The 22,195-nt window shown below is 39.8% G+C and overlaps 2 protein-coding genes across 4 annotated transcripts in view; one reads left to right on the top strand and one right to left on the bottom strand.

The window, feature by feature from the left end:
* slc25a10a (solute carrier family 25 member 10a) overlaps window positions 1-22,195 on the bottom strand; it is a 58,633-nt gene that overhangs the window by 19,267 nt on the left and 17,171 nt on the right. Inside the window, exon 12 of one of the 3 annotated variants that reach the window (XM_026324343.2) lies at window positions 382-512. The exons of the other annotated variants lie outside the window; for them this stretch is intronic. The gene's annotated coding sequence lies outside the window, so the exon portion shown is untranslated. Of the gene's footprint in view, window positions 1-381; window positions 513-22,195 lie in introns of those variants that run through there. 3 annotated transcript variants of the gene reach the window in all.
* On the top strand, window positions 270-9,726 carry gcgra (glucagon receptor a). Its single transcript, XM_033325332.1, has 13 exons — window positions 270-406; window positions 858-954; window positions 1,552-1,659; window positions 1,829-1,923; window positions 4,113-4,207; window positions 4,367-4,556; window positions 5,121-5,280; window positions 5,447-5,507; window positions 6,089-6,158; window positions 7,058-7,146; window positions 7,246-7,390; window positions 8,254-8,295; window positions 8,397-9,726. The coding sequence occupies exons 1-13, from the start codon at window positions 353-355 to the stop codon at window positions 8,760-8,762; spliced, it is 1,572 nt and encodes a 523-aa protein (XP_033181223.1). The 5' UTR covers window positions 270-352; the 3' UTR covers window positions 8,763-9,726.

Here is a 22,195-nt window from a genome sequence, read left to right on the forward strand (position 1 = left end):
AACAGCTCCAGTTCCTGGAGGCTTATGGCCCTTGTGCTTGATGTTCTGGTTGTAGGTAGCCTATCCTGCTGCATCATTTAGCTGTACACCTTGTTATCTGTGGCATTACGTCTTTATTTTCACTTGGTATACCTCTTAGTGTATTGTAGTGTGATAGATTTACCCAGCCCTTTGCTTTGCACAGCTGAGCTGAGCCAAGATAATAAGTAATGTGTTTGCAATGAACTTTGATGGATTGTGTGTCTCCCTGTCATCCAGGCAGTGTGGCGAACATAGATAAGCCCCCTTATGAGGTGAAACCCTTTCCCCGTCCTGCAAAATCCCCTCCCAGCACCAATAGCAGGAATCAGGGATGTCACGGCTGTTCCTCCTTTTGGCACTCCTCATTGTCTCCTGCAGAATCCAGGTGGGTCCTACATCCCTCAGGGATAAACAGTCTTCATGCAACCCTGTGAACTTCCATTAGTTGCTGAACTTGACAGTTGGTGTTGTTTCTTTAGCGCTGCTGCCTTCTGGAATAAGCCAGAGCATCATGGTGTTAGAGCTTAAACAAACTGTAATGACCTGAGTATTACAGTGTACAAAAGTTAGTCTGTCCATACAATAGTCAAGCACTCCCCCATACTGACAACACATTAGTAGTACACACTGTCATCTTGATGGATTATATCCTCAGCATGAGAATAGGTTGTTTATTAGCTTAGTTTACTGTGTACATCGATGTAAAGTGTAATGGATGAATGGCATTTCATTCATCCTCATGGTGTGTATGAGGCTCACATTCTCAACATTTTTCTTTACAACCTGCTCATACTATGTCGATAAGTTCACAACCTTGTGTACCACTGATTTCTTAGGGGTCTCCTGCTGCTACCCTGGATAAGCTGAAGGAGAGTTGGAAATTGTACATGGAGGAGTGTGAACACAACAACAGCCAAGATCCACTGAGCAATGGTAGCTTTATCTTTTGACTAGATTGGCATCACCAGTTATCCATAATAACATAACACTGTAGGCATTAAGGTAATTTTTTTTTCAGTTAGACATATAAGTGCAAAATTACAGCTAAGCTATGATTTGCACCAGACTATGAAGCAGCAGCATTTTTTGCCCCCTGCTCAAACCATTGTAAAATCAATTTAGTTGTTTTCTATGTGCACCACACTTGCTCTCTTCACAGCCTGAAAACTGACTTCAGTTCACTCTAACAACAGTGCCCTTCAGTTACATTATAATCTGTTAGCATGGTTTACGGTTGTGGGATAAAGTAGGAGGATGTGATCACTCCATCTTTCAAAAAGGCAAACTGCATGTCGCGCTGCTCTCTCACTCTGCAGCACTTACATAATTAAAGCAGAAGATCACTGATAGAGGACCTTACTCTGAAGTCAAGATGAAAAAGCATGATGTGTACTGATGCCATAATGGTCAACAGAAGCCATCATTTCAAAGACATCTTGCATGACTAAGGCCACTCTAGGCAATAGGCAGCAGAGAATATTGTGTGGATTTTGTGACTATAATGAAAAATAACTCCTGTATTATTTTTAGGCCTTGTATGCAACAGGACTTTTGACAATTATGCATGCTGGCCTGATGGACTGCCCAACACCACTGTGAGTGTGCCATGCCCATGGTATCTGCCATGGCACCATCAAGGTAAAAGATAATAGTTTCATAGATACGCACTTTATGACATCCTTGTTGCTGCAGAGTAAATTTAAAAATCCTGCAGAGAAAAACAGCTGTCTTTGATGACTGGACTTTTCGGTAAATCACAGAGGCTGTGCGTGTGTGTGTGGGTGTGTGTGTGTGTGTGTGTGTGTAGTTCAGCACGGCATGGTATATCAGGAATGTGATGCAAACGGCCAGTGGGTGACTATGAAGAATACCAGTGAGTGTGATTCTAATCATCCCAGTCTGGTAAGAAATACCTCTGTTCATTCTGGAAGATATTAGATGTAGTCAAAAGAAACAAATGTATTGTTTTGTCATAGGGTCTCTAGGCAGCACCACAGCTGTTTCATGTGTGACCAACTTGTGTTGGAAATATATGGCAAGTGTTGACAGGAGCCACAAGTGTGATGGAAAGATGGAAGGAATACTTTGAAGAGTTGATGAATGAAGGAAATGTTAGAGAGCACAGAGTAGAAGAGGTGACTGATGTGGAGCAGGAAGTAGCAAAGATCAGTAAGGATGAAGTGAGGAAGGTGTTGAAGAGGATGAAGAGTGGAAAAGGCAGTTGGTCCTGACAACATACCTGTGGAGGTATGGAAGTGTTTAGGAGAGGTGGCAGTAGAGTTTTTGACTGGGCTACTTAACAAGATCTTGGAGAGTGAGAGGATGCCTGAGGAATGGAGGAGAAGTGTACTGGTGCCCATCTTTAAGAACAAGGGAGACGTACAGAGTTGTGGAAACTAGTGAGGAATAAAGCTGATGAGTCACACAATGAAGCTATAGGAAAGAGTAGTGGAGGCTAGGCTGAGGTCAGAAGTGAGCATTTGTGAGCAGCAGTATGGTTTCATGCCAAGAAAGAGTATCACAGATGCAATATTTGCTTTGAGAATGCTGATGGAGATGTACAGAGAAGGCCAGAAGGAGCTGCATTGTGTCTTTGCAGATTTAGAAAAAGCGTATGACAGGGTGTCAAGAGAGGAGCTGTGATTTTGTATGAGGAAGTATGAAGTGGCAGAGAAGTATGTTCGAGTGGTGCAGGACATGTATGAGAGCTGGAAGACAGTGGTGAGGTGTGCTGTAGGTGTGACAGAGGAGTTCAAGGTGGAGGTGGGACTGCACCAAGGATCGGCTTTGAGCCCCTTCTTGTTCGCTGTGGTGATGGACAGGCTGACAGATGAGGTTAGACAGGAATCTCTGTGGACCATGATGTTTGCAGATGACATTGTCATCTGTAGTGAGAGCAGGGAGCAGGTGGAGGAAAATCTAGAGAGGTGGAGGTTTGCTCTGGAAAGGAGAGGAATGAAAGTTAGCTGCAGTAAAACAGAGTACATGTGTGTAAATGAGAGGGACTCAAGTAGAACGGTGAGGTTACAAGGAGTAGAGGTGAAGAAGGTGGAGGATTTTAAGTACCTAGGGTCAACAGTAACAGAGAGTGTGGAAAAGAAGTGAAGAGACGTGTGCAAGCAGGTTGGAACAGGTGGAGGAAAGTGTCAGGTGTGATGTGTGACAAAAGAGTGTCAGCAAGAATGAAAGGAAAGGTGGACAAGACAGTGGTGAGACCAGCAATGTTGTCTGGTTTAGAGACAGTAGCACTGAGACAAAGACAGGAGGCAGAGCTGGAGGTAGCAGAGCTGAAGATGTTGAGGTTCTCTCTGGGAGTGACAAGGATGGATAGAATCAGGAATGAGGACATCAGAGGGACAGCTCATGTTAGATGTTTTGGAGAAAAAGCCAGGGAAGCCAGATTGAGATGGTTTGGACATGTTCAGAGGAGGGACAGTGAATACATTGGTAAAAGGATGCTGAGGTTAGAGCTGCCAGGAAGGAGGCCTAGAGGAAGACCAAAGAGGAGGTTCTTGGACGTAGTGAAGGAGGACATGAGGATAGGTGGTGTGGGTGAGGAGGATACAGAGTATAGGGTTAAATGGAGGCAGATGATTCGCTGTGGCGTCCCCTGAAGGGAGCAGCCGAAAGGAGAAGAAGATTTCCATATGCTTCCCTATAGATCCCTATAGATTTGCATTCAGGAAAAAGTTATGACATATAATCTCAGTTATACAGTAATGACAACTATGGCACTTAGAAAACCAATAAACAAGGGAGAGCAACATCAGGATCAATGACTGAAGCAACTTTTGAATATTAGTGTAAATATTCAAATGAAGGATTAGATTAAAATAATAAAAGTTGTTTTACTGAATTTTAGTTATATGCGTATGTCATACTAGATATACCTTTGAGAACGGTATTGCCAAAATTAAAGTCACTCCGTGTATGGGGAGGGGGCAGTGATCAGTAGAGCAGTGTGTTTATATTAGATGCAAAGCAACAGAGTACTGTAGACTGCTACCACTGTCTCATACAGTATTGCCTCTCTCAGACAACTGCAAGAAGTATCTAACGTCTGTGTGTTGTTCTGTGTTTTTTATTTACAGCCGTACTATGGCCATATTCGGATCATGTACACAGTGGGATATTCCTTATCACTGGTTGCATTGGTGTTGGCACTTGGCATCCTCATATTCTTCAGGTAGTGGTGATTATCAGTTAAAAGAATAAAAGTGAAGTTTTAGGAAACAATTCCAGATGGTTGCAATAGTAAAGATTACTTTAAATGCAGCAGGAAGTGGAAAAATAATTAAGGTGAAAGAAAACACCTTTTAGACCCTTGTGGCCTCTCATTCATCAGGAAACTGCACTGCATGAGGAACAACATCCACATGAACCTGTTTGCCTCATTCATTCTGCGAGCGCTGTCTATCCTCATCAAGGATGCTCTGTGGGAGGCCAACATCACATCGCAGGACCTCAGAAGAGACCAGGAGCAGGGATTTCCCCAGGCATCTATGCCTCCAGTTGAGCTGCTGGTCAACAATGAGGTCAGTACTGATCCGCAACTCAACAAGTTTTTTTTACAATGATCATTATGGCACTGCAGACAGATTATTAAAGGGAAAGAGAGGTCAGAAAAAGCGGTGGGGAGGGAAAAATATTTTTTATTCATGCTAAGGGGGAGCTATTATTGTTATTAATGTTGGACTGAATTGTACTTACCCAGCACTGTACTTTAAGAGGGAAGGTCTTGAACTTTTTTTCTAAATCAAAATTGATCTTTTTGCGAAGAGTTGTGCCACAGTCCTTAGCAATTTGGCACAACCATAAAATGGGGGAGGGTTTGCCATGTAGGCCGATGTGTAGTGCTATGTTATTTTTTGTTGTGTTACACAGTTGGGTTAAAGGGTTAAAGTTGCTGCTGCTGTTGTACAGTTTGATCACTAAAAGCACAACACAACACTGGAAACCCCGATGGAAGACAGGGCTCCCATCTGCTGCAGCATTGACCTCTCACGTCACATCACGCATGACTAAATAACGTTTAACAACACGGTTCAATATTGGAACTTTTTTTTTTTTTTTAAAAAAAGCTCACTGCTGTCTTGCAGACAACGGTTAGCTGTCGCATTGCCGTGGTGATGATGCAGTACAGTATCATGGCCAACAGCTACTGGCTTCTAGTGGAAGGCATCTACCTTCACAACCTCCTGGTCATCACTGTATTTACTGAGAAGAATTACTTCAAAATCTACCTGTGCATTGGCTGGGGTGAGCTGGCCTGATTTGTGTGTCTGTGGGTGTGTGTCTGTGTAGATGTGCTTATATGATGCATTTTCTATAAAAAAGAATTTAGAAATCTCAGAACAGATAAAAGCTATGACAGTCCATTTCCATTGTTGCAAAATGAGTTTAGTCAGCTCTCATTTCTTCACAGGTACCCCATTTATTTTCCTTGTACCTTGGGTGATGTCTAAATACCTGTATGAAAATCAAGAGTAAGTTTTTCCACAGTACTCTGCCTTTTTCTCTTTTCCTCACTGTTGGTTGTGTAGCCAGTATGAAAATATCCTGAACATTTTACATTTCAGTCAATTAATGTTGATTCCTCACTCATGTCAGCACCACATTATATCAAGTTGGCAGATGGTCCAAAACACGTGAATGTTGACACTCAGCAACTCATGGTCAGTTTAACACGTAACTGCTACATGAAGAGTTGCCTGCAATTTAACATTTCAGACAGACACTTTTTATCTTTTGCCCTGTTGCCAAATATGGAAGTGAAATCAGAAGAGCAGGTGTGTTATCATGTCCTTAATATTTCATGTTAACATTTAGCATTCAAAATGTCTATTATGCAATCTCTCAGTGGTGCTACCTAAATCTTGGAAACATTGTGTTGGTATGTAAAGCTTTAAAAGCTTTAAAAGTGGTGCCTCATCAGCCAGGTAGAGAAATGCTGGTAACAAAATGTGTTGTAGGGAAAGTCTCATCTAAAAGAATGTGAGGAGTTTCATCTAAATTAGGGGATTTTTTTCTTTACATCCATTTAAAAAATTTTTTTTTTTAATTGCAGGTGCTGGGAACAAAATATAAACATGAATTACTGGTGGATCATCCGTTCCCCGATTCTTCTGGCAGTTATGGTAATTTCCTCCTGATCTTCATTACTTTGTCTCCCTCTTTATTCTAAATTATACATCTTTATAAGGTAATAATAAGGATTATTTCCTAAATCTGGAGTGCCAAGTATGTTTATTATTTTTCATTGAAAATGCTATTGCAAAAAAGTGTATTCACTCTGAAATCCTACACATGTACCCAGGACTTGCATTTGCATTGCCACTTTTCTTCTTGCATTGCCACTTTTCTAAAATATTAAACACATCTCATTTATTAATACGTGTAAATGGCTGTCTGTGCTTTCGACCTAACATCAGGGAAACATGTTAAACATTTTTTTGATTAAAGAAACTGCTCGGTTTAGCCACACCCTAACCATGCTATGACCAGGTCTTTTGTTGTAGGTGTGCTCTGGAAAAGTCAGTCCTGTGCTTTTACACAAGTCCTTTATCATGGCTCTTGTGTCAGGCCAGTTACACAGCCGTTCCAGCGTTTTCCCTGCATTCAAGGTTCTGTTAAGTGGCCTGTATCTCACAGGAATTCCTGTGTTTGAGATGTCACAGGGACAGGAGGGCTGTTTCCCATTTCAGTTTCCCCTTATGTGTGTGTGCATGTCTGTGTGTGTGCTTGTAACTGTCCCTGCATGAACATGCTTTCCTTCTTTATTTTTTGCTCAAGTCTATGCAAATATGAAATTCCTAAATAGGTACTCTATGCATTGCACAGTGTACAGTGTGGGCTAGTTAATCCATTAATGTGTTGGTATTTTTAAGGACATGGAAAAGGAGAAAAGCTGCAGCTGTTTTTTCTCATTGAATCCTTTTTATCTTGAAACTAGCTGTTTTGGCGAACTGAAGCTTTAAGATTTGTTCATTATGTAATCAAAACCTTTACCATTAAGACTAGTCTCTGTCTTTCACAGATAAATTTCCTTATCTTTATTCATATCATCAAAATTCTTGTATCAAAACTACGAGCGCACCAAATGAGATACACAGATTACAAGTTCAGGTGAGTTTAAATGTTAAAATGATTTCTTCCATCTACAGTACTTGTGGTGTTTTCTTTCCCTTGAATTATTCTGTACTGTCCTCATCTTCTGTATCTCAGGTTGGCCAAGTCGACTCTAACCCTGATCCCTCTCCTGGGTATCCATCAGGTGGTCTTTATATTGGTCACTGATGAATCCACCAAGACCACCATCGGTCTGCGTCTCACCAAGCTCTTCACTGACCTCTTCTTCTCCTCCTTTCAGGTTGGGTTCAATTTTATTTTCACTAACAAATATCACAGCATCATCAATCTATTTTGGGAAAATATCTTGGGTCCTAGCTGTGAGTACATGAATCAGGGGCTCAGTGGCTTTGGTGAGAGTTAGCTGGTGAAATGCATAAACGGTTGAGAGTTGAAATACCAAAGGTGTAATTCCCCTAATTTGTTTGGGGGAAGAGATGCAATGCAGGAGATAAAGGGTTAACTTAAATTTGAAAGCAACGACAGCCCTTGTCTTAACTTGCCTTAATCTGAAGTCAGTAAGATGACTAGAAGATGCACAAGTGCAGATCAGATGTAAAATATTCTTAATCAAATCCAAATCTCAAAAATATGCTGTACTCAGTTAACAGCAAACCACAAAATTCTTTCTAATTCCATTTTTCTAAGTGTTGTCACACACGAGCGTCTTTAGAAATCTGCTCAAAACTGTTTGCATCTCTGCATTTTCCTTCCCCCAGAGAACTGAGAAGTACTGTGTTTACTTATGTGTCAGGAGGTATTATATGCTGTCTGCACTGCAAACTGGCTTTGTCACACAGTCACGTAATGACACTGACAGAAGACATAGATGATAAACATAAAGACTAAGTCAAGCAACAAGGGAATCGCCTTAACAAAGACAGTGATAAACAGAATTTCAAAGTCAAATACAGGCGCAGCTGTGGGGCTTAAGACAGAAAATACTTTAGTGTCCATGTGGTTGCAAAGTGTTTCAGTTACAAAATGACAAACTCGCAAAATACCATTGTTGCAAAACAGGTGGCTAAATGGATATGTGCACTAGGGTGCAAGAAAGAAATGTGTTAATGCAGTGGATTGACTCAGTATTGGTTGTCTCCTCAGGGTCTCTTGGTGGCCATCTTGTACTGCTTTGTCAACAAAGATGTGAGTCTCCTTGCTTCGATGACAAAATACTTTTGTTAACCCCTGATTTTTCACATTAACACTTTAAATTACATCTACTTTTGTCTCTGACCATTTCCTAGGTGCAGTCTGAGATCCTGAAGAAGTGGAAACGCTGGAAGCTAGGGAGGAACATCGAGGAGGAATATCGCCACACTTACAGCAATACACCCAACATGAAGACAAGCAGCTTGTTGAACCACGTCTCCCGACTGCCTCACCTACCAGACATCGCCAAAACCTCTGCTCCCATCTGCAGTCCTGAGGAGAGGCACATGCTTGTGTCTAGCTGCCACAATGGCATGGATCACAGTAAGGGACCAGGGCAGTGTGTCTCCCTGCTGCATGAGGGACCCATCAGCAACTGCACCCTGATAGAAGACATCAGTCTTACGGAGAAGGTGCAGTGTTATGAAACTCAGAGAGAGAATGTGGAGAGCCACCTGTAAAAAGGAATGGGATTGAGAACTTGATGAAGAAGGTTGGTGGGCTTTGTGCTCTTATCTGGCTCTGACTTACTGCCCTGAGTGGCTGTAAAGGGCTGTCGGAGCAGTCTTCACTCTAAGATCAGCGTCAATACAATAGAGAGACCAAGCACTCAGCCCTCTCCACAGCCAGAGAATGAAGAACAATATGACACACATCCATACTGAGATGTGTAATGTGATGTGAGCTTTGTGAACGGATTTGTGTATGTTCGTCTGACAGCGTAAGAAGCTGCTGCATGTTGAACAATGCAACAACAGCATCTCAAGGCAGACAGCCATGTAAAATAATACGTAAAAAACCTAAAACCTCAACGACTGAAAAAAAAAAAAAAAGACACAGGGTCCTTGGCTGAACCTCTGCTTTAATTTGTGCTGTGTATCAAATCTGTGTTTTGTGGTACTGGACGTTAAAGACAAACTGGACATTGAACTGCATACACAAAGAAGACCAAACAAGTGGCAGAAAACTAGACATTAGGGAACAGGGGGGACTGCTTTTTTATTTGCTCTGATATCTCTAAAGGGTTTCTTATCTATACTGTCTTTGATGAAAATGTACAAAAAATGCATATGTTGTTGTCTGTACCTCATACAGTAAGGTGACCACAGTGATGCTCAAGTGGCCCCCTCCAGGGTCCCTGGGAAATTGGCAGCTGCTCTCACCAGGTTATTCCTGGATTACATATAAACCTTGAAGGAGGCTAAATACAGATCAAGAGATGCTATGGGATAAACTAAAAATAAGCTAAATGCTTGATGTACTTGGGCGTTTTACAATAAAAGTTGATTTTTTTTTTTATATATAGGTATAAACCTTGAATTCTGCTAAGTGCTAAAGTTGTAACTGTAAATGTGCCAGTTGTGTTTTTAAGTGGAATAGTTGCAATTCTGTGCCATTAAATATATTTTCTTTTCTCTTTGGCATTTGCTATATGAACTTCTACACAATAGCCTACTCTTCCCTGAAGATGAAAGCTGATAGGGTAAACCGCTCATTCAAATCCAAGCTAAAAATACACTGCATATAGATATGACCTGTAAATACACATATGCATAAAGTTTGAATTCAACACTGACTCAAAATGGCATGTCACTTCTGGCTGAGGGGTGCTTTTTGCATTGTTAAATATAAGCTGTCATGCATGCAGATAACACAGATTTAGTGTCATTGTCAAATAGTGCCACCGCATCAGTATCTTCACTGTACAAATGCACAAAAAAGCAGAACAGACTGTGCTAATGACCGTATCTGCCCCGGATCTCTATAAGAGCACAACAGCGATGTGTTTGTAATTGAGTTAATAGCTGTGTGCATTTACTGCAGCCAGGTAACGGCTTTGAGTGGGTTAAAAATAATTGCATGCCAAGGCTATTTTTCATCAACGTCTGCTGAGGATTGTGATAGAGCAGGTAGATATCCAATACTGAGAATTCAGCTGGGAGCATGACGCACAGAGTGTTGCTCAGAGGTGAATTTGCAGTGATTCTCTCTTTTGTAGAGCGGGGGAAATGTGTGGATACTGACGCAGTGACAGAGGAATGAGTGCATGTGACAGGTGACAGAGGAATGACTGCATGTGTCGAGCGTTCAGCAGTATTCTGTGTCTGCAGGGGCAGGGGGCACCTTTGGAATAAAACTACACCTGAAAATTCGAACAAAGCCTCTCTGGTAAGCAACCCAGAGACACAGGAAGCTAAATTAGCAGTGGTGCGTTTGCTTCTGAATATATTGCATTTAATTAATTATTCTTTTAAAAGAGGACACCTCCTGCAGCATTAACAAATCTTTGAGTTGCTAAATATTTCGCCAGAAATAACACAACTTCACTTTATATGTAAAACTATTTACACATTGCTAATTTATAATAGCAAAGAACTGTGTACAGTATATGTGTTTATAGAGGTGATTTATTTGGTTCCTGTCAGTGTTTTCATGTATGCCAGCATGTACACGTGTGTGTATGAATGACTATATTTTCAGGTGTGTTTTTGAATGTGTGTAATGTCATTATTCCAGATTTATGGATGTTTTACAGTAGGATGAATCATTGACTGGCCAACTAGTGCTGATATGAACAAGTGCCACTGTCTGCACTCAGAGGTCAGAGGTCAGAGGTCATTCTGAGTCAGTCCTACTCTAGCATTTACAGTATTGCACCACAGGACATTCCCAAACGTCATGCCTACATAAGGCTTAAGGAAGAAGGAAAGCACAACAGCAATGTGTTTGTCAGTTTGATAACAGCTCTTATTTCAACTAGATGCTGGTGTTGAGTGGGTAAAAACATGGCAAGATGAGGCTATTTTTTTAATCAACAGTTGTTCAGGATTGTAATAGAGCAGGTAAATGCCCAAATACTCAGAAATGATCTGGGAGTATGAGGCATACACTGGTGCCGCTGTTGCTTAGAGGTGAATTTGTAGTGGGGTTTTTTTCTCTTTTTGCACAACCAGAAAGATGTTTGGAAACTGACAGTAGCAGAGGAATGTTGTGCATCTTGAGTAAAAAAGGATTCAATGTTGCTAATATTTTAAATCAATACATGTAATTTAAGCTGTGATCATAGCCATGTATGTTTTTGAACCCAGCTGCTTGGGTCACTCCCCTATCTGGACCAAAGTGGTTCTGTCTGAATGTATTTTTAAAAAGGCCCAAGTCAGTACATTCCTTTTTTTTTTTTATTATTTTAGCTTAAAGGTGGTTATGTACAATATATTAGATGTAAAGAAGCAATCAGTAAAAGCTGACTATGTTCAGGTGTATACAGTTCATCATATAATGTGTTCACTTATCAAACTCTGTCCAAATGGTGGGAGAATAAATTGTAAAAGACACTTTCAACTTGCTGTTCCTTTTATTTGAACTTTTATCTCCAGCGTTCATTTATCCTTCTCTACACTGAGATTTCTCTCACATTCTGGGTGAACAATGAAAAGTGGAGAAAAGCCTTTCAGAAAACACTTGAAAATGTCTGCTGTTATCCGCCTGCTTTAAAAATTGCCTCTTCTCTATGAAGGTTGGTTTTGCACCACACCTTTGAGTGTGGGTGTTTGGCACAAACCTTTTGCCCTGTGATGAGATTGTTGAACCAGTTCTTTTTGAGTGTAGCCCAAGCCATATAGTGGCTACGGTTAGCAGGCCATTGGAATAAAAAGACTTATGCTTTCTTAGACATTGAGCAAATGAATGTACCTTAAAATTGTGAAACAGCTGTTTTTGCCATATTTGTACTTAATGTTAGAAAGAAAGAAATGCAGGCAGTTATAGAGCACACAGCGCTGGTTCAGGCAGGAACATGAAGTCAGTAGCACCACACAAATCAGATGATCATCAGCTGATGTCCCTGAAAACAACACAGCAACAAACAAATAGTTGTTTTTGCGTAGTGCAGGGGAGGGAGTACAGTTCTTCAGTGTCCCCTGCAAGCACAGAGCCAGGCTGTTAGGCAGTTTCAATATACTTCAAGTTCAAGCTTATTTGTATAGTACGATATCACACAAAAACAACTCAGAGGGACTGCAAGTCAAATGACACCCCCCGTACATTAACAGAACAAAATGAAAAAGGTGAAAAAAGGCATTAGCATCAATCTTTCTCAAATGACTACATTATCATAATTTGAGTAATTAGGTCTATTGGAATAAAAATTGTCTCAAAGTCAAACTAGTAGTAAATTATTGTCAGGTGTGAGAGGAGCCAAATGCACGTGCTCTATGGGTCCAAAAGTGTAGAAACCTGAAAAATTTTTCTGGCGAGGTGTGTTCAAACAGCCTGTTTTAGTCTTCTTCTAGAAGATTTAAAAATCAGAAAAGAGGAACTGATTGTATTCAGGCTTCTGTTAATTATTTTCTTTTATTACAGCTGATTGATTTCTTTGACCAGCATAATGTCGGTTGTTAGGACAAATGTTTCTGAAGCACTGTTCCCCATTTATCCATCAAATTCTTAAAGCCTAATTGATGATGGATGGGACTTCAGCCTAATTTTCAATGCTCAATACTAACTCTAAAATTTCACAGCAATTCATATTAGAACATATGCATATTAGAACATATTAGTTTTTAGAACTACTAGATATCTGAGGTAGTTTTCTGAAGTTGTGACTCTGCAAGCAAGGAAATAAAATGTTGAGTAAATTTGGCATATTTATTAAAAATGATTGAAATGTCCTGACTATTTACTGTGCATACAGTATCTTTTTAGACGGGGTTGTATTTGTGTAAGAAACTATCGCAATGGCTTATGTCAGCTATGAATAATTTAAAGTCCTTTGCGTATACGGAGATTGGAAATGGTAGGAACAGCTTTCTGTCATCCAAAATGCAGAATGAGAAAATGCACTGGGGGAAAGGTCAATGAGTGTGGTGCCATGTCTTTCTAAAGCCTGTGACCTGGGCTTGTGTCCTAATGTGGACAGATCGTGTGTGACTGGAATATAAAGCCAGTGAGTTATTCTCCATCCTTAGCTCACTGACAGGCTTTCAGTGCAGCTTCATGGCTCTCATTATTTACCAGGATCCTAAATGTGGCACAGCTGGACAGGCACAGTGCACATACAGTGTGCATTTGTGAATGAATTCATAACATCTGCATATCTCAGCAAGCCAGCAGTGTGCTTAATTGTATATGTCTGAATGTAGTGCACACAGATGTTACTAAATGTTGTCAGTGAACTGGGCTGTAGGGCATAATAAATTAAAATAACTGAAGGGATTAGATCAGCATTTTGTTTAGAAATGACTTCAACTTTAATCAGATTTAGTGACATAAGTGAACTGCGTTATATTATCCTATAATGATATAATGATGATATCACTGCTGTCATATACTCTGTGATGCCTAAATAGGTAAAATCCAAATCGGAGTTCACAGTTTCAGCTGTTTATCTGAAGTTTATATTAATTATGTCAAATTGGTTCAGAGCAGTATAGTCACTGAATTGTAACAATCAAGGTTTTTAAGAAGTTATGACAATGCCTAGAGCACTTATGCAAGAAAATATCAGATATCTCATTCCCAACATGAAAATGCTGCTCTCACAAAGTGCGCCACTGGCACTGTCTCTTTTCCAATTGCTCTCTCTCTCTCTGCTGTGCTATCTTCCTTTCCCATGCATCCTCTCTGTTTGTCTCTATTTGTCAAATATAGAAAGAGCTAGAACGAGAAAGAAAACATTTCTTTTTTTTTTTTCTTTTTTTTTGGAAACAATCATGGAAAACTAGAGGTGTACCTAAACTGCTCTTTGCTAAGAGAAAGACCAGACTTATTGGTTTGGTTAATGCATGAGTGTCATCAGTCAGGTTGTTAGAGCTCATTAGCTGTGTTTGAGAGGTTGTGTTATCATCTCTCTCAAGCAGAACAGAGTCCCTTGGGTACACACATGGTGGGTCGAAGCAACCCAATCTACCAACTGCATCCCCATGTAATATGAAGAAGAGCCTCTCATCTTACCCACACACATTCACACACACCATGCCCACAGCCTCATCTGAGAGATTCCCCTCACAACAGCCTAATTATCTGTCAACACCCCTGCATGGTCTGGTCACAAGCTTTCCAAATTAAATCAACTAAATCTGCAATCAGATTATAGACAGCATAGGTTGAATAAATCCAATATCATAGACAGTGTGGCGGTTGAGGCGGAAGCACAGACGCAGAGTGACTGACATGTCTCTGGGCAAATTCAGTGGACTGGATGGGTTTGTGATCACCACGAGCTTCTCTCAGAGGAAGATTAAAAGAAGAGCTTTTAGTGCACGTTACCATTCTGTGCTCAGCAGTATGGCTCAAAATAACCAAAGGAATAAAATGCTATTGCTGATATTTCACAGTAGCGGGTCAGTTCGATTTTACTTCTAAAGAAATCATTTATTGTTCAGAGAAATGACACATGTTGTTTACTCAGTGTATATGAGAAATATGAGAGAAACGGGAAGCTACAGCCAGCACCTGGCTAGTTTTAGCACAAAGACCAGAGACAGCTGACAGAGACTGATGTCAATGTGCTCCATTGATCCCACCAGAGAATGCATATCCCAGAATGCCTAACTGTTCTTTCAAGTCTGCAAGTTGCACACTGGACCGATCTCAAAACTTCCAGTGTTTATTTAAACAGTCATCTCAATTTAAAATGGTTTTCTATCTTGCTCACTTCATTTCCAGAGGATATTAGAATAAAAAAAAAGACAATTGGACTCACAATCATTTGCTCAAATCAGGATGTAGCTGCTAAAGTAACTCAAGAAGCCCTGACAGTGACAGGTAATTTAACATGTACTATTAATGGACCTTCTATTACTTTCATCCTGCTATTATTTAAAAGACACTAATTCATTTCTATTATGTTGGAAGTTCATGCGCAGTTTGACCAATTTGTTAATCCATTACTGATAAATGACTTGAAAACTTTGCATAACAGCTGGTGATTGTCACACACACTGAAGTGTATAACAGGCAGCTGATGAGAGTAATTGATGTATTCAGTCTCTTACTTTTTTTACTCTGGACACGATAAATTAATCACAATGCTCAAAAGAATGTGAGGAGAATGATTAGATAATACCTAAACTGATGTTAATGTGGGTGATAATATTCTATAAGATCTCTGTCAATGCTTATTGTCATTGAGTTTTGTAAAATCATATTGTACATCAAAAATGGGCTTTACAGTACAGCTGCATATAATTTAGCTGGCGACCTCATCTGGAGCACCGTGTAAGACAAATGTGCACTTGCAGAATGAAAACAAAACAGGTCGGAACAGGCAGGTAGGAAAATGCTGAACTGCGCAGTTTATGCTGAAAAGTTCACTACTTAAAGTCACAAAGTTTGCTGATACTGTGAAGGCAGCATTGACTGCAGTACACCCTGACTCTACATAACTTTACACCCAAATAAACTTTGTGTCCCTTTGTCAGTAAACCACTTCACATCTGCTGTGTCTCATCTAAGTCAGAGCAACAACTCAAGCAGCAACAGCGAGACAGATTTGTCCATATTGAGTCTCTTGGGAGGCTACAAGGTGAGGTCAGGAAGAAACCTTGCATGCAGACCAAGAGGGCATTGTGCAGTGTTTTCTGTCCTCCTGCTTTAATCTTCACCTTAAACCTCAGTAAATGACTTTTGTTCAGGCATTTTTTTCAATATTCAGGTTATAGGATTTGATGTATCTAACTGGTTGGATAATCAATAATGAGCCAAAGTCCACTTGTATAAGATTTCAATATAATACATCATTAATTTTATTCCACAGAATGCGCATGTGGCTTTTGTGTATCCATTTGGGCAAAACACTGCATAAAACACGGTTAAAGAAAAACAAATGTGGTCCAGTCTTTCATCACAATTCAATAAAATAGATTTTTAGGTACTAGTGTGTGTTCTAGTCTCAATTACAACACTACGCTGCAAGGATATAAACAATTTAGGCACATGGCAATCCTCCAAACAGTTCGTTACGACCAACTCATGCCACTGATTTTCATGGTTTCTCTGGGAAATCGCAGTATTCATAATCAACTGGTCAACTTAGAAGTTTCCTAGAGGAAACCTCAGACAGTGCCAGTGAACCCACTGTACGTCAAGACTGTTTGGCCTTTTTCAGACTCTGAATAAAACTTATTGTACCTGTCCTGATCGTTTCGCTATGATATGTCATATTAATGTTTTACTAACATGTATTTCTGCAAATTACTTATTGCACACACATTCTTCTTTTAACTTATATATTCATTTAGCTCATTGTCTGCCCTATTTGGCAATAGACCTAAAACTCTCCCTATATACTTAAGTCTGCAATATCCCCAGTCGAGCTCCAGTGTGGCTGGAGGCATTCAGGCCAATGATGTTTTTCTGTCGACCAGTAAATCTTTTTCTGTCGTATAGTAAATCAGATACCAGCTGTGTCCCATATGCCTGAAGTACTCCCATGATGGTGAGGTCAGAGAGTGGCGCTTGAGTGAAACTGTTTATTGCAGCTTACAAGAGGACAGATCTTCCTCTTAGTTCTAGGAGGACAAATGTTTCATTTTAAGCTTTAATGTCAGGTGTACTGAAAAACAATAATCTAATTATGTATGACCTATGTTACTGCAGTAAAGTAAGTGGGTTGTTACTCCTGCACTGCCAAATTAGCTTCTATTTGAACACATGCAACTTATGACATTTATGTGGCATTAAACATTTGACCTGTGGATGCCCAATGATAATCCATCGTCATAAAAACACTCATTATATTCAAACTGACCAATATATTATATATAATAATAATATAAGAAGAAGAAAATGGACTCTTATGGAAAGATTTTTTTCAAATTTTTAACATCTCTGATATTTGTCAGTATTTTGTCAGGTCTTATATATATTCCTGTACAAAAAGAAAAATAAGAAAAAACTAGTATTTCTATTGAATATTAACAGTAGTAGTTGGGAGTTCCAAACATTATCTGAATTAAATCATTAAAAGCCCTGCATTAGATGTAGAAGTACAAATCACCAGAATGGTAAGCCTCCAAAATTGATCAACACTGCCCTTACTCGAATTAGGTTTCCTTCCTGCTGGAATTAAGAAGCCTTGAGACCAGAAGTACACAGCCTGATGTCTTGGTGAATTTCTTAATAGGATTTTCTGACCAGATTATATTCCCATTACGTCACAACTATGGATGAACCCTTTGCTTTAAAGACCAAATGAGAATTCCTGCTTAAGGTTTCCTGACCATGGAGATGATCTCAGTAAAGCCTCAGCAGAAACATACGTCGTTTCCATCTGGCCTTGAAGTACTTAGTAAGAGTGTTGAGCGTTGACTGAGAAGCTGCATTAGCATCATGCTACTCTGCTACCTGCTGCAGATCCACATTGAAGAAACAGATTCAGTGAACAGAAGCTGCCAGGAAATTAAAGTAGTCTCTTCTGCTCTCTGCACATTAGTTTACTCAGCAGCCCAGTGAGTGGATACTGATGTGCAATGTAACACTGACAGGAGATGGTAAATAACTAACTATGTAATACTATAAGTTTATATCTACCTGTTGGATTATATGTACCTGCTCATCTACAAAGCAGGTAGCTTCATGGAAAAGACGGAAAGGTCCCTGCTTTAAATTTGTGTCTCACCTCATGGACCATGAGTGTGGTAAATCCCTGGTGCCAGTACAGTGGCCCCACCAGGGCGGAGGAGTGTTGCAGTCAGCGCTAGCCTGACTGCACAGGGAGGTCATTCTCAGATGGTGTATTTAACTCAGACATGTCATTAATGTGGGCTAAAACAGAATTCCTGATCTGTTGCAGGTCACGGTTGAGGTGATTTTTGATTGCTTGACAAAGGCCAAAGACGAAATTCACAATGCAAAGAAGAAACTTTAAAATGGAAAAAAACAGGTTTTTATAACAAACATTATATAATTTTTTTGATTTGTTGCCTCAGTTCCTCATTAAGGTGTTTAGAATACCTTTGCTATCTCAGTTTTTGAGATCAGATCTGTTTATTTAGCCTTTAAAAGTTAAAAATTCCACTCTTCCTTATACAGACACAGGTTCAGATATTTTATCCAAAAGAGGAATTATAAGGTCTTGCTCTACGAAAATGGAAAAAAAAGAAATCTTTAAGCCAATCTTTATTCCATTCTGTCTAATTCATCTAGTGTAAGGCCCTTGACTACAAAACAAGCTGCTGCCCCCTAACCACAAAGCCACTTCCTCTGACCACAGACTCCTTTCTCAGTGTATAGCCTCTCTGTGGTTGGCATCTGCTGCCTGCCTACAAGCCTGTATAATCTGAGGAGTAAGAATGATTACTCTGCTCATCTGACTCATCTACGGTTTTATCCCTGATCCCGCCTGCAGATTCAGCAGGACACAGGAGCACGTCACACTCTATCAACCTTACCTGCTCTGCCTGTTGTTTTTCTCCAGCATGGGTGCTCCGTGCTAAGAACTCTCCTCAACACTCGACAATGATGTATTTTGCTCCCGTGGTAATAGCATATCTGTGGGTCTGCTCAGTTGGAAAACCTAAATAAGTGAATGTTCACATATCCAGCTTAGTATTTTCTAAACCACACAAACCTGAGAGTGATGGATGGACTAACCAGGCCAGAATCCTAATGGTTTGGGGTTTTTGCAGTTGTTTGTGTAATAAATGATGGTGCAACAAGCCGGACAAAGCACAGGGAGAACTTGCTATTGGTGTGGTCAACTCTCTGTAAAGTCGAACTCAGTGTATTGTTGATAGACCTGTCATACTTTTGCATATTTTATCACCAGCGTACAGTATATCGTCATCTTACTTATATACTGTAACAATTTACCAGCATCTACTGTAAAAAAAAATCATTGCAGCGTGGCAAACAAATTTCATAGCAATCTATGTAATATTTGTTGAGATATTTTACTACCGAAAACAATAAAGTCCTTATTTATTGTATGAGGATCACAAATGACTGTAAACCGTGTTTCAGTTCATCAAAGAGATGTTTCATATTTCACAACATAAATGAAAATGTATCTATTTGACTGATAGATGAGAGTCACGATCATTAGGATTTGTCCACTGGGGATAACGTGATCTGTAACCAATTTTACACCATGAAAATCTGATGATTTGAAAACTTCTGAAGCAACTATTCTATTTAATAAGCCAACTGATTCTGCTCTTATATGTCAGTAATGAGAATACTGTATGCATGTTTCTAAAGTGCTTTCAGAAAACCGAAAAAAACACTTTTATCCTGAAACAATGAACAGTGAACCTCCAGTAACATGTCTTTTACTTTATATTCCAACCATCACAACTTTTCTTAATGACCTGCATCGATGCTAAATCACTGCCCGTCTTATCGAGGATCTTCATCTCTGTATGTGTCCAAGCTAGGAAAGCACAACAAGCAGAATCCTGAAGTGAAGCACAGCCTGCACGCCTGCGGCCAGAATGTAAGTGACAACTAGCAAATGTATGAGATGGAAGAAAAGCTGAGTAGTATCTGTTGATGGGATGTGGTGGTTTTGCCCTGAGAGTATTGGGACTTCAAGTTTCCTCTTACATAAGGGCTTTGTTTTGTACAACATCCACTCTAGCCACACATCCATTTGTTTCCTTGATGTCGCTCTCACAGTGCCAGCGGAGTTTCGAAGGAGTTGTGATGTGAGGAATTCATCAATCAGGCACCTTGGCAATGAAAGAGCAAAGCACACTATATCTCCAGTGACAGTTTCTCATTTGTTACTTCACACCATACCATTAGAACGTCATAGATCAACAAACATGGTCTTTGCTGGAGCATGCAGCACAATAGCGAGTCCCTGTGTTTGTCAAGAACATTTCTGAACAGACACCATGTCTCCACATTTGAGTGATGTATCATTGATGATCCAAATATGAGGAGAATCCTTTTACAACACTACAACAGTTTTGGCAAATGTTTGGATGGTGCTGTCTTGTAAGCAACTGCAAATGACTTGACTCAATGTTTTTTACAATGATCCATTGTAAAAAATATTGATTATAGCAGCTCTAACTTTAACTTTAACTGCTTCCTCACTAGCAGTATTTCCTATGCTTGCCACATTATCTTTTCACAATCTTAGAGAGCAGGTGTGAACATGTCAGGCTAGATTATATTTCTTTTCTCACATTTAATCAGCACATGCTTGTCCATTAGGCTAAAAATAAATAATTTGCCCCACTGCTTGCAGGTTGCATAACTGATGAGCGCAGAATTTGACTAGATAGACTGGCTGGGGTTTCTCTCGGCTGTGACAGAGGTTTTCATTACCAGACATTCTAAAGGGCCATGGGAACCAGGACCAGTGTAATGGAAACAGGCTGATATGATGCAGTCAGGCCACTTGATTGTAGACAGAATGAGGGCACTATTTATGCCTCCCCTCACTTAGTTATGGGTTCCTCCAGCCCTGTATGGATGTATGGCATTAATATTCTGCCCTGGGGTTAAGTGTTTTCAATCTGCACTGTTTAGAGGTGATGGAGCATCCCAAGAGCTTTGTAGAAAGCATTTGGGTCCTCTCTCTTTCTCCCTCTGCCACGCACACTTTATCACTTTGAGTATCAACTAGTTTGCCTCAGGAGAATGAAAGCTAGTTTGCCTTGCAGATTAAATTTAAATGAAATCGAAGGAACTTCACAGCTGAGATTCGGAACTGTGCTTCATTAAAAACACCCTCCAGCATCTATTTTAAACAGGAAAACTTTGCATAGATGGTTAACTGCTTACTAACCTACTACAACTAAGAGGCCTTTTTCAAGGCTGGATCATCAGGGGGTGAAGATGGATTGGCTGGGACATGGAGCTTTGGCCTCAATCATTTAACACAATATCATATTTATAGGTGCATTTTGCTTACTTTTACTTAATAGTTTTTCCAATAATGGTGTGGTAACTGTTGCCTGGATTATGTTTTTTTGAGTGAATGAAGCTCTAGATTTATGTACCAGACCAGACTTGCAAGGAGAGAGCTGGGATGGATAGTGGGCATATGAAGCACATGATTAGTGAACTAAGTTTATAGCCTGAGTCCCATCTGTGCTTAGTTTCAGGCAACAAGAGCCCTTTGGTTAGGATTAGGGAGAAATTATATTAAATGTTAATAAATACAGTTTGCTGTGCTTCAACTCATTGTGAAACTTTCCCTTATTAAACCAGAGCACGTTTTCCGATCTTCAACCAAATGCTGCCTGAGCATATTGAGTGGAAAATCTATTACCGATCTCACTGTAAAGTGCAACTTTGACAAGTGTAGCACCAGTAACTAAGGGCCCTGGGTTAGCAGCAGAACAGCAGAGAATTTAATGTTGTATCATCTTCACTAACATAACCGATGAGAGACATTAAGAGAAGAGCAAATGCTATGTATCTGAGTATTAAAGTTTGACAGAGCAGTGCGAATTGCTCTTAAAGATGGCTTTAGGGAGTCTTGCTGTTGAATATGGGCAATGATCCCAAAAGTGCCATTAACACAATTTAGTGTAATTATAGCTTAACAATGTGCGGATGGCTAAACATTGCAGTTCTCATTTTCTGAAAAAATTATTGCATTTTAATATAGCAGGAAAGCATTAGAGAACTTAATCACAGTATAAAAATGAATTCTTAGAAACATAAAATGGGTGTGTGTATATGTGTGTGTGTGTGTGTGTTGATGGTGTGAGCCATAAGGGCACAAAATTTCCTTAATTTTTCAGATTCTCAGTTGGCACATTTTTTTCTACTGTATTATCATCATCAAGATGAAATTTTCCCTAAAGGAACAAGCCATATTGTATGCTATGTCACACTGTAATACATAAGAGACAGTTGTTCAGACCCCCTCCTTTACTGGGTTATTAAAAATTTTTAAAAATATATCTATCAAATGCAGCAAACATATGGCAAA

The sequence above is a fragment of the Mastacembelus armatus genome, chromosome 8 (genome assembly GCF_900324485.2).
Source record: "Mastacembelus armatus chromosome 8, fMasArm1.2, whole genome shotgun sequence".
NCBI classification, from domain to species: domain Eukaryota; kingdom Metazoa; phylum Chordata; class Actinopteri; order Synbranchiformes; family Mastacembelidae; genus Mastacembelus; species Mastacembelus armatus.